This window comes from Notolabrus celidotus, chromosome 3 (genome assembly GCF_009762535.1).
Source record: "Notolabrus celidotus isolate fNotCel1 chromosome 3, fNotCel1.pri, whole genome shotgun sequence".
Classification (NCBI taxonomy): Eukaryota; Metazoa; Chordata; class Actinopteri; order Labriformes; family Labridae; genus Notolabrus; species Notolabrus celidotus.
In genome coordinates this window covers 11,512,445-11,526,000 of record NC_048274.1, presented here as the reverse complement: position 1 = coordinate 11,526,000, position 13,556 = coordinate 11,512,445, and the positions used below count along the sequence as shown (strand labels likewise).

Genomic DNA, 13,556 nt, shown 5'->3' with positions numbered 1-13,556 from the left:
GACAGACAGTGGCCCACTTTCTCTCAGAGTATCCTTCTTTTTTTTCTTTAATGTAAAACAAGTTCTGGTCACTATAATGGCAAATTTACAGAGGAGAAAAGCAATTTTGTTCCCATACATAGATTTCTCTAGCTGAGGGAAAAACTGAGAAAATTACCTCCAACACTGTGGTAATTAAGCTGCTCTGTTGTTATTTGAGAGGCTGAGAGGACAACAGCTCATTAGCTACAGTTAGACCCACCCTGAATGCTTCAGGTTTTGTCCTTTTCTATTTCACATTCTGAATAAATTAATGCTATTCAGTCTCACACAAGGGAAGGCACACAAATGTCTCTCCCCTAGTGACAACTGGACTTCTTTTCCCTCTTTGTCTTTGGGCCCTTATGTGTTTTTTTCTGACTGTGAGAAGAAGAAGGGCCGGGATAGAATTGGGGAGGGGAGAAAGAGTAGCTACGTTTCATGTGACACGTCAATTGGAAACTCAAAATAAGGGTAGTTCATTTGCTCCACCCAGATGAGGCCATGTAGCAGAGCCATGATGAATAGGGGTCAGGCAAGCCACACCTCAAAGATTTATGATTAAGGCTTATTATGTTGGGAAACTGACATTGATTGCTGATTTAAACCACTGAAACCAATTAATTTGCCAGTGCTGAATAGAAAGCATGGTCAACAGTGTGTGTCATTCTGACAGGTTGGACAGGGAGTTGGTGAGCTAAAGTGAAGGACTAAATGAAGGGCTGTGTTTGGAGGTGGTTAAAAGTTACCTCTTGTGATTGACAGCTGATACAAAAAAAACGAGAGGTTGGAGAAAAATGAGATCTGAGGGGCAAAAACCAGAAAGTCCGGTCACTGATCTGAGTAATTGCCCAAAAATTTGGTTCACAGAAGACATGTACAAGCGAATGTTTTAGCAATGCTAAGATGGTTTCATTCATGGCCCGGCGCTGAGCAAACCTGAGTAAATGAATGTGAAACATAGCTCTAATAAAATCAGAGAGCTGACAGACATGGCTGAACAGAAAAATATGCTGTACTTCCAATGCGGGGGAGCGGTCACTGTAGTGGATTAGATGCCGACCAAAACTCGAAATGCCTCAGCAGCTGGCTGCTAACCATGTGTCTGACCACTCATCCTGTGCTTCAACTCTCATGCATTTGTCCAGAGCGACGCATGAAATACCAGGAGTTAAAAGAGTTGCACATACCACAATCTAGTACTAAATTTTTGTGCTGTGTTCACAACAAATGCCACATGAGGCTGAGCTGGATGTTATTTTTCCCTGCGGTTGTCAGGGAAGCTTGTGTTTACCTTTTCTCTCTGTTAGTTTCTCTTTTATTCTCTCGCTGGCTGCTCAGAGGACGCATGCATCATGACAGTGCTCCAAAATGAAATCATTAACTAAATTGCTTTCTTAAAAAGCCACAAGTGTGCAGCAGGATTTGTGTGTGTGTGTGTGTGTGTGTGTGTGTGTGTGTGTGTGTGTGTGTGTGTGTGTGTGTGTGTGTGTGTGTGTGTGTGTGTGTGTGTGTGTGTGTGTGTGTGTGTGTGTGTGTGTGTGTGTGTGTGTGTGTGTGTATGTTTGGCTATGGGCCACAGGCCTCTGGTTCCCAGGCAGCCTCTGCCCCGGCTCTGTTGTGGTTCCCTGCCACCGCACTCATTATGCTCAGCCTCAGCGCAGCACAGCACGTCGCAGGGCTGTGGCTCACCTCGCCTTGCTCACTGGGCGAGTAGGAAATAATCTGGTAATCTCAAACTACTCCTCCATTTCAACTGAGGCCCCTTTCAGACAAAGAGAGCCTTTGTCTGGAAACATTTATGACCACCCTTTGAATCGCAATCAGGGAATCAATCAAAAACAAATTCAACAAATATGGTTTTATATTTGATATTTAAAGCTTTATGGGAATATTCTGTGCAACTGACCTACATTTTTATACTAAAACAGCAGCTCCTGCTGTGACCTGTCAAAATGCTATCAATCAAAGGTAATGGGAAAATATCCATACCAGCATCTCATAGCTACGAAAATAAATTTTAAGTAGAATGATATATATTAATATCATATGACATTTACACACAGAAGCACACTTAGAGAAATGCACACATAGACATTATGTAAGAAACAAAATCTGAAAACAGCTTTCTGGACATTTTATCAATCTGCCCGAGATAGATTTCAATAAACAAAGCAAACAGAATGAAAGGCAAACAGAGAGTGAAGGCCGCACAAATATTTGATAAGAGGATAGTGACTGTAGCTGAGCAGTGCCACAGACACACACACATAAACACACACACACACACACCCCTCTACCCTGACTGTCTATCTGCTCTGCACTGTGCTGAAGGCAGCAGATGTGTCGTTCACAGCCTGCGGAGTGTGTAACCAATCTGCAAACAATAGCTGGAACTCGACAAAGGTCGCTGCACTTGCAACACACTTTTTACAGTAACGGGCGGCCAAATTGCAACCCCTTTACTTTCCTTAACTCTAAAGAAGGTTAAAGTATTTAACACTGAAGACAAGCCATAAATAAATAGTGTTTTCTTCTGTTTGTGTGTGGGCCTATTAGTCTGCTGCTATAATGCTATTTGAGCTCCGATGTAAGCCCCTTAACAAAGTTTAAGTCACCTTTTTGACCTCGTGTTAAGCTAACAGTTGGTGTAAACATGCTCAATCCTGTTAATCTAATAATATACAAGGGACCTGGTACTGGGGAAGTGTCACAGTGCCATGTGCTAAAAGCTACCCTGAGTCTTAATTACAACAGACAGCCATGACAGTGAGAGAGATCCAGCTTCAGCCATGCTCTCTAATACCTGCAACTGTGACCACAGGGTGTGGGGCAACAAGAGTATGAGCTTGTTACATGTCAAAACACACCAGATCAGACCTGCCCTTTGATCCTCTGCTGTTTATCTATTTTTAGGGACATTCAGTTTTTATCATTTGAGGTGAAAATTACAAAAACGTTCTCATGAATAATACAAAGAGTGAGGAAATATGCCTAAATTAACAATTTGCAGATGGTTTTCACTCTTGACTCTACACTTACATGAAGTGGTGTCAGGTGCATGAAGCGCCCATAATAAAGGGGAAAAAACCTTCGCTTTGACTTCTCTGCTTCATGCAACTTCCTGCAAAAGGGTAAATCTATTTTGTCTATATCTTGAGTTAAGATTTTTTATGTCAGGGGATCATATCTACAGAGCTTTCAAAACAAGAAGAACAAAAATGGCAAGAGGCAGAAGGTGTTTTGCATAAATCTAAGGGGAATAAGTAACACACACATACAGTGCACTATATATATTTAGCCTGGACTTGTTTAAAACTTGCTCACCTTTAAGAAGTGCAATACGGCGCAATCAGTTACATTTGGTTTGCTTGACGTAATTCAAAGACATAAAAAGACTGAGATGTATTCGTACCATGTGACACAGATACTTCATGGTGTGATTTCACTTGTTTTGTTTGTGCATGTATGTATTTAAGATCATGTTGAAGGTCTGAGCACTTCACAAACCCTCCACTCTGTCGTCAGCAGGGCAGCCCTCCAGCATCAGCCTGCGTATCAGCTATAAATGGCAGCTACATCACTGCAGCTCAGGCTAAAAATACAGGGCCCGCTTTCTTTCATTTCCCTGTATTCTCAATTGTGTGTGAAACTTTAGCTGGGAGACCCTGCAGGACTAGCTTTATGTGGAAAGAAATGAGTATTGGTTTTGGACCTGTTTTGGGCCCATAACAAATCCGCTACATTTTGACAGCAAAACACAGAAATTATAGCAGGAGACCTTTTTTCTTTTTGTCTACCAGCCAGGTTTTAAGAGAGCTCTCTAAAAGCTATCAAAAGTTTCAAGATTTCCCACAACCCCCTCCTGTGGGTGTGCCTGTAAAGTGCTTCACTCCCTGCTCTCTAAAAACTCAAAGGGATTGCATCATGGGACGGGGTGTAAGACGATGGTAGCAACATACTGTAACAGGGAGGAAATACCTCATGTTGGTTGATTCATAAACACCTTGTGCTGCACTGGATGGCTGGACTCTCACACTGCTCTGTGCTGGTTGTAATGGTAGAGCTGCACTGTGCCAACTCCCAACACCACTGTTGTACAGGAGCACACACACACACACAAACAGCAACACACACAGAACACAGATTCACACAGATTATAGCATGGCCTTGTTTTAATTGAGCCCCAGGCTTTGTGGTGTCTGTTATCTCTGACTAATAGCATACGTTGGCCCTCTCTCATTATCAGAGTGGGTCTTTATCAGAGACCCTTGTTTGATACAGTTAGAGCTGATGCATTATGAACCGCACACCAAGAGTCAACAGTGATCTGCATATTCAATAACTTCCGTAATTATATGCGCAATTCATCAGATGGGATGTGATTGCAGGGGAAGTGGAATAGAGTGGAATAGAGAGGAGCAGAGAGGTCTGATTCCTGGAGGACTAAAGTCTAATCACAAAACTAACATGATAATTGAAATCTAAATTGAAAGGCTTAGCTCTCAGGGAGAGTGTGTCAGACATGGAGTGTAGAGGCGCTAGTGAGAGGAGAAGAGAGGGAGAAAGAATGGCTAGCAGGACAAATAAGATTTCAACTGTTCATGAAGCAAACAAGCCGCTAACCATTCACATGAAAAATAATCCCAGGAACCAAAAATGTGTCTGTAATCTGATAGCAGCTCAAACTTGAAGGTAGCAGAAAGGCATTAAAGAGCCTGCTGTAAATGTAATATGACATTTTACAAGAGTTGTTAATATTTCAGTTGCTTCGATGCAACATGTTACATGTTATTTTAGTAGTGTTGTTTTGACTATGTTAATTCTTAGATGCTAATTCCATTGGCAGTATCATTCTTAGTGACTGTCTGAGCTACAGTACCAGTCAAAAGTTTGGACACACCTTCTCATTCAATGTTTTGTATTTATTTTAAATATCTGAAACACTGTAGATTAATACTGAATGCATCAAAACTATGAAAGAACATATATGGAATTATTTAATTAACAAAAAAAGTGTGATTCTGTAAAGTAGCCCCCTTTTGCCTTCATGACAGCTTTGCACACTCTTGGTATTCTCTCAGTCTGCTTCATGAGGTCGTCTCTTGAGATGGTTCTGAGTTAACATATGAACCTTGTCAAGAGTTCATTTGTAGAATGACTTGCCTTCTTAATGTGTTTGAGACCATCAGTGGTGTTGTTCAGAGGTAGGGTTAGTACACAATGGATAGCCCTATTTGACCTCTGTTGTAATCAATATTATGGCAAAACCATATTATTTCATAGCTTTGTTGTCTTCAGTATTAATCTACAATGTTTCAAATAATTAAAATAAATAAAAAAACATTGAATGAAAAGGTATGTCAAAACTTTTGACTGGTCGTGTAATTTCCAGAACAAAAGTTGCTCATCAACTTTTAAAAAAAGGTTGTTTTTTGAAGCCTTTGCTGACGAGTGAGGGCGTATAATAAATTTCATGGGAAAATATGTGTCTTATTTTCCTCTGTGCTCATAACCTGGTGGAGGAGAGTGTGCGTCAGGTTGTTGTTTGGTAATGTCTCAATATTACTCTCAGTCCCATTTATTCCTCTTTGCTGAAGCAGACCTCGCCACGTGACCTTTTAACTCCTGTTTTAAGGAGGCGACTAAAGTGACTGCTTAACAGTTTTGTCAAAATATGCATTTTCTAAACTGTTTTGAACAGAGTGATTGTCTGTGCCAGAGCATCTCGTCAGTTCAGCTGTTCATCCTGCTGTTACAGCAAATACAGAAATACAAAAAAATCTACCACATATTTAGTTTTTAGAAGTATTCTCTCCTTCACCACTGGAATATCTGTGTAAAATTTTACAAAATCTAAACATCAGCTTTCCTTTTAAATGCATATTAAGAGAGGAAGTTTTATCATAACATTGTACTTAAATAAAGATGTCCTCTATGTCACCTCAGCGTTTCTGACACCCTCATGTTTTACACCCAGTAAACGTGACCCAAAGTAAGAACTGCAGGGAAGAGACAGTCCCCCTGTCCCGTTTTACTCCCACCCCCTCCTCCTCCTCCTCCTCCTCCTCCTCCTCTCACTGCTATCCCTCCCACCCCACAGGATTCATATTCATCCCTCAATAACGTTTAATTAGTAATGCCAAATTCATTAACCTGTACTGCTGTTACGCTGGCCTTAGCCATAAATTAGCTTAATGTGAGCAGACGTATTGCAGCTGTAATAAGGGACATAAAACTCAAAGAGAAACACATACTGTTCCTCCACAGTCATGGATCATATTAAGTCAGCAGTGTTTTAGTGCCCAAGCGTTTCTTTCCTGTCTAGCAGCTCTTAAGCAGCTCTTAACTTTAAGCCCATCAAACATTTTTTTGTAATGATTGAGAATTTGTTTAATGCTGGCTGAAATATAAAGAACATTATGGAAATGCCTCATATCTTGAAACACGAGATTCTTTAAAACTATAATACTCATAATATCCTTGACTCTCTACTGGAAATGAGAAATCAAACAGAAGCAGAAAAATGCAGCTGTGTGATGCTTAGCGCGAGGCAAGGCTGCGTTGGTTAAATATTAAGGTGTTTTTAAGATTCATGTAGGAGATGTTGTTTTTGAGCCGAGCTGAGATGCCAGAACTCGATGCAGACTTTGGTTCTATCAGTAAAAGAGATGCAAGAGACAATTCCAACAGCTTCTGACAGCTCCACCTAATTGGTCCAACTCTTTGGCATCTTGTTTGTGTTTATTTAATCAGCTGAGGGAATGTGTACATTTTGGCTTTGGGGCATGTTACCCGCTATATCAAGAGGAGGCATGTAACCAGCAGCCTTTTCTGTCAATGTAGTTTTCCTTTAGCATCTTTAAAATGGTCAAAGTTAGGGTTATGTTTCCTGTGCAGACAAACTGATCCATTGTAAAAACCCGACCTTCGCTGTCCTAGGATTACACAGTGACCTCTTTGCTCCTCTATCCCCCAGTGATCTCGCCTAACAACTCGCACCAGAGAGCCTATTAGGCCTGGATCCCACTTTGTTGTTAAAAAGGGTCTTGTCCTTTCAGAAAGACTCACTTCCTCGCTTTCTGTTTTTTCAAGCATAGGTGGTGGAGGAACACAAGTTCATTGTTCCCCTCGCAGATGGAAGTTGGAGTTACCAGGGTAACAGCTCTAATCCTCCTTTTTTACCACTTTTTTCGTATTAACAGCCTATCGAGTGCTACCTTTTAAGTCACAGGCAAGAGCGCTCGCTCACTTTTAATTAGCTATGATTCTGTTTGCCAGGAGACAGCATGATGAGCTAATCGAAAATTTACGAAATAATGACGTACTGCAAGCAGCTACTTCTCTCTCCTGAGGCCTGCTCCAAGAATAACAATAATGAGGCCATTATCGAGGATTGCACTTTAAAACGCCGCCCTGCCACCAAAACAGAGGACATAATTGTTCTGGTGTTTTCCATACAATCAACAACCCATTGTTGATGACTTGAGAACTACGGGAGCAAAGAATGGGGGCCATAATGATTGGTCTGTGCTGCCATGAAGATCCTGTACAAAGTGCCCAGTGAGGAGGGACCTCGATAGACTACTGATTTGCTTGTGAGGGCTCCAGATGAAGACAACTGTCTGGCTTTGTAGAAAAAAAATGTCCTTTCTGCTTTTTGTCCGTCTTGCCGCTCAAATAGCCCCCAAGCTGCATTAGAGAAGAAGCATTCATTTAATGAAAGGCTGGGAGTCACACAGACTCATGTGAAGGGGCCACAGAGATGCTGGAAAGAATGGCCATTTATATAACCTCCTTTTAATAAAAAAATATAGAACTGATCTCTTGCAGAGGATAAAAAAGTTTCATTAACCCTGCAGCTGTTTCTCAGTTTATAAATATATATATATATCCCCAAAGTCGGTTTACTTCAGCAGACATGTTTGTCAACTGAGCTTTATCTAACTTGTCAAGATAACTCAATTAGATAATTGCATATCTCTGCTCCAAAACTAACTTCATTACAAATCCAGCCCGCCCATTTGGGTATGAGAACGACCCAGAGAGAGAAAATGTTGTTAATAGAGAGGGGGAATAAAATATGTTCTCAAAAGTTCCACACCTTAACTTACTGTGTGACAGCACGGCAGGTTTATACAAACACGGTGCAGCACCAGTTAGCTGTGCTCCATTGTAAAGGAGAGAGAGAGAGAGAGAGAGAGAGATAGAGCTCGAGGGCAGGAAAATGCTAAGTGGGCCCCTTAGCCTAGTCAACCTTCAGTGGGTTTCATTTATCTTCATCTTGTTAGACTAAATTAATTAACAATCTCAATGTTACACACTTTCTCCTTTCATTACATCAAATAATGGCAGAAATGTAGGGGGAGGTCCTGCCCACTGGGAGCAGACAGAGACTGAAGACATCTCTCTTTTTCTCTCTCTCTCTCTCTCTCTCTCTCTCTCTCTCTGTCTCTCTCTCTCTCTCTCTCTCTCTCTCTCTCTACATTTCTGTATTCTCTCTTCCTTCCTCTTTCTCTCCACACTCACTCTCATTTTCTCAGTCCCTTTGATACACAAACAAAAACCTGTTAAACCTCTCGCACAAACATATAAAAAATTGATGTAAAATAAAAACCCATCTTTTCAGCGAGGCTCACGGTAACAAAGCGTGAATAGATGTCTATTACAGACGCTGAGCCATTGGTGCGCTTTACTTCAGAGAACTTTTGTCTTTGTTTGGGGAATTTTAAACACACTGACATTATATTTCTGCAACAGTGCTAAGGGTTGACTTGAACATAAAATATGAACTTCAAACTTTTAACCATCACAGCTGAAAAGTTTGATGTATTTTTCATGTAAGCTGTGTATCAGGTGCCTTCAGGAGGCTCTTTTACAGCTATTAAAACTCAGTGCACTGTATGTATGACTCAAAACTAAACTTATGAGTCAATATAATGAAGGAAGGCTCATCCGGTGTGCAATTGAAATATGCTGCACAGTTTGAAAAATCCTAACATCTGCACTTTGTTGCAGAAATGCATGTTTAAAAAAACCCTTTTGACCTATTTCAGTTGAGTAAAGATACTGGGATTCTTCACTGGAGGAATGTCCCTGCTCTGCTACATCCATCCCCTGTCTCTATCCTTTTCTCCCCTTCAACCCCCTCCCCCACAGCCTCACAGCCCACTCCAGGACACAAGTCTTATCCAAGCAAAAGGGCTAACCCTGAAGCAAAGCCTGCCTTTAATCTCAGCCTGATTGTTGTGGCCTCCAATCTGCAGCCAGTGTGCGTGATATCTTTCTGCTGCCTCTTCTCCTTTAATTAAAACAGGCATTGACAGAAGGATGTGGATTAGCAGCGCAATAATGTGTTTACTTAAAATAATCACAGTGTTTTCTCACAGCTATGGGAACAAAAGGAAATTGTTGAGAGAACAGCCGGGGTCAAAGGTCAGGCTTCTCTCCTTTTTTTCGCTTTCTTTTCAGGATGTGTGGAAAGTTTACTGGTGAAGTTAACAAACGCCATCTCCTCGCCGCCTCCCCCACTGCAGCATACAGTGCATCTTTAGAGCAGTTTGTTATGCACTTATCACTGTGTACCATAACTCCTAAAACACAAGCGGAAATAAGCAGCCAGTTCACTTTGAACATGCTGTATGCCTGAATAACTTCTGTCAAACTGTAGCAGATGCACCACATTAATAGTTTCGTCTTGTTACTGTACATTTTTGTATTGCATTTTTTATTGCAGCAACTTCTAAGAATATATAAGGTATTAAAGCATATATATATCACTTATTAGCAAAAGCCCTTTCAACGTATTGAACATAAAAACAAAGGGAAATGGTTCCAGCCAGTCTCATAAACGTTGGACATTTATTTTAAGTGCGATTTCACATTATTACATTCTTAAGCTAAATAAAATAACATTAAAAGCCTGAGAGGTTTTCCTTATTGAATTCCTGAAGGACAGTCTGACTAGCGAGAGTAATGGTATCAAATTGTCCTTTCTTTTTAAAATGCCCCCCACAGTTCTGAGAGAGAGAAAAAAATGCTGTTAATTTAATCAAATAAGTGACCTTTTGAAAAAGAAATCAAAGAGGATTCATTAGCTTTAGTAAAGTTTGGCTGACAGCAGCTTTGAAAGGCAGATGCTGCTGCTGTGGCTTCTAATGAGCCAACCCTAATTAGGGAGCAACACTGGAGCCTAGAGAAGGTGGTTGACTAGGAAAGGAGCCAATGGTAAATACACTCTCTTATTTACTTCCTCTGTGTGTGTGTGGAATGACAGCACACATTTTTAATTAGAATCACAGGAAGGGTAAAGACAAAAAATGTAAATCTTTGTGGTAGGTCGAATACAAACACAGAAAACAACAGGACATCACAAGAAAGCAACTGCCTCACCCAACATCCCTGATTAGGGAGGTTAGTGAGAAGGAATAGAGGGGGAGAGTGGTCAGACAAAAGCATGCTGGGTAAAGGCACAGAAAGCCTGGTCTGCTGTGAAAGAGGGAGGAGGAAAAAAGGGGAACAGCTAATCTACATGTGTCCCTTAAGTTGTTGATGTGTGCTTTCAGTCTGACTGTCTGTCAGGAGGGTGAGCATGCCAGTCAGACACACATTACATGAGCACAGTCACAACACACAGCCTGGGTAAATATGTCAGAATCCATGTTTGACATTGATCAAATGTACACTCACACAAAAATACACAAACACACACACACACACACAACAGGACAAAGTCTAAATGTGTCACAAAGCTTAACCCCTGTTAGCCCGCTACCATCCCTGTTAGCCCGACCTGTGATCCTAAATGGCAACAACAGAAATGAAACTAACCTCAGTAAAAAGCTGCTACGAAGAAAGCCCTCCATGTCAGCGTGTGGGGGTTCTGGCAGGAGAAATCACAGAGAACCATTTCACTATGAAACGAATCATAATCAAGAAGAAGAAGAAAGAGAGGAGGGAAAGAAAGAGAAAAAAGAAAAACAGAGCATACATCTTCCTCCTATAATAAGGCATGTCTTTAATTAAAGCAGAAATATGGCTAGCAACCCATCCTCTCTTTTTATGAACTGACATCATTAATTATACCTCTTTCCATCCAGGGAGTGGATTTGCATTCAACATCGGTTTGCACTGAGAGTCTGATGATATGTTTGCATCAAATAAACTCTGCCTACTGATCTCTATATGCTCTTTTTCCAAGCAGATATATACATGTACATCCAGCGCTGTGACCACAGACCCAGAGCAGCCTCAGTCTGTTTCAGGCGAGCTAACGGTGGTCCAGCTGCAGCCCATGTGTGGCGATGGGTGCTGTGGCTTCTGGGAGTGCGGCCGCAGGGGGACCCAAGCTGGGACTTACAGCGTCAATGAGGCAAAAGGATGTGGTTGTGATGTCACCACTCGTAGGGGTCGTTCAGAAGCCTTAGCCACAAAGTAGTGGAGACACATAGCTAAAAATGACTTACAACAGGTTTCCATTAGCCTATGTTATTGGTCTGTTTAAGATACAGTTTTATTGTGTTAGGATTGGTTGAGAATTAATTAGGACTTCCATGTGCTTCCTTTTAAGCGGTCAAAACAAGCAGCAGTTCCAGGGAGCTGATTTGTGAGAGGAACTTTTCTCTGTGGCTGAATGTAAACGTCTCTGAAATCTCTCAACTAGCCTAATAGAGAAGCTCAGCCAGTGGAACAAGGCAGGGATATCTTGCAAAAATGTTTTCAGTATTATAACAAGTAATTTCACCTCAACGTTTCAGCACCCCACCATCATTTTATTCAATTTCACAACTTTAAATTCAAGAGCTTTAAAGTCTGAAGATCAAATTTCCTGCTGTGAAAATCCCCACTTTTAACACGAGTGGAAAGAAAAATACTCATTTCTCAACATGTTCAGTATTATACACTCGTATGCACATCATTATGAAAAACACAACATATAACAGAAAATGACAGCCCTTAAACACCTTAAGTTTTCGTGACATGGATGTAATTTGGCATTTTCTCCCCTTGCTCTTGTGGCTTATGAGACAAAGCCTCTGAGAGAATGGAAAGAATGAGCCGGGCCCAAGGACACTGTGCCTTTCAGTCTGGCCAGCACTTAGCGAGGCAGCGGATCCACAAGGCCCAGAGGGCTCAGCCGAGACTTTTCTCACAATAAGGTGTCTGGGGAGGCGGGAGTGGCATAGCTGGGGGCGCTGCAGCTCTGCTCTTTTCTGCACTCAGCTGGGCCCAGTGCACATAATACCATCACCACGGCACAGCACACCATGCCAGTGACAACGTGAGAAAACAACCGTCAAACAGTGCAGAGCAGATCAAGCGTGTCTCCTCACTTCTCTGAGTGCAAAAAGCACACATACTCTGAGGCAAGTGCACACAAACTAAAACAATCAACAACACAAATGTGAATCTCTCTGAACTTTTAGAACATGCAAACACATTTTAGCATGCATTTACATACTGCAAACTCTACCTCAGAAACCAGGAAGAGGAATAGAAACGGTCACAAGTTCAATGCACACATACACACACCCTATGGCAGCATTTACACACATTTTGTTTAAATCATCTGAGCATTGTTTTTTTTATTTTGATGGCACCTGAAGCTTCCAGCGGGCTTACTGAAAGTATAAACTAGCAGGAAAAATAAATAGATTAAGTCTTGCTCAGTTTCTATCTTTACATTTGGTCCTCTTCCACGAGCCTTGTTCTTTCACTCTGTGTGCTTGTGTTTCCTCAGCTGTGCCTGCTGTCTTAAGTCCCATTGTGGTCAGAAACAACTGAACTTAGCCTCCAAAGGTGCGGTTTGGAGAGCAAACGACCAAACTCAGGAAGAAGTGACTAGGCCACATTGTATTTGCCTCTCAAAAAAACGAGGAAAAAAAGTCTTTAAATCAGGGCTAGGCCACAATTCAAGGGCAGGCTTTTTGGTGGAGGAGAAGCAGGGAGGATAGACATCACTGAGTTGGCCTGGACCAGTCCATGCAGCACGGCGGCCCTTTCGAAGAATGAGGCTCTGCCAAAAGCTGCCTCTGCCTAAACCAAGTCTCCCACCATCTGCAACAAATGTGCTCTATTAAAGCAGTACCATATGGACAACAAGCTAGCTATTAACACGGCTTCAGCACATCCCCTTAACCTAGCCCAGATTTCGAACTTCCAGTCAAATTGACTGCTGATTTAATGCACCGCCAGCAGCCATGTGGGTCTTGGCACGAGACGGCACACTCAGCCTCCAGTCATTAACAAGCTCACGTAGAGCGCGGCGCACAGCGAGACACAGAAGTTAGTTACACAGATCACACCAAAAACTACACCCAGGGTTACTTTGAATATCCCTAAACCAAAGCCATATGACAAAAATAGCGGTATCCAAAGGAGAGAGCAAGAGTCTGCACTGATCCAGAACTCAAACATTGTTAAGACAAGTAAACCAGCTCTGAAAACACTCTGTTGTATGGAGTGGAAACAGGCTTATAGAGCAGATCTACCCACAGAGCTGCTGCAGCGGTGGCTTATGTCTCAGTTCTTCCACAGTG

At 41.8% G+C, this 13,556-nt stretch overlaps 1 protein-coding gene across 1 annotated transcript in view; it reads right to left on the bottom strand.

Moving 5' to 3' along the window:
• The window catches only part of sox6 (SRY-box transcription factor 6), a 137,568-nt gene that overhangs the window by 100,270 nt on the left and 23,742 nt on the right, over positions 1 to 13,556 (bottom strand). Inside the window, exon 3 of the mRNA XM_034680096.1 lies at positions 10,849 to 10,900. Within this exon, the coding sequence (XP_034535987.1) occupies positions 10,849 to 10,883 (35 nt within the window). The 5' untranslated portion in view covers positions 10,884 to 10,900. The remainder of the gene's footprint in view (positions 1 to 10,848; positions 10,901 to 13,556) is intronic.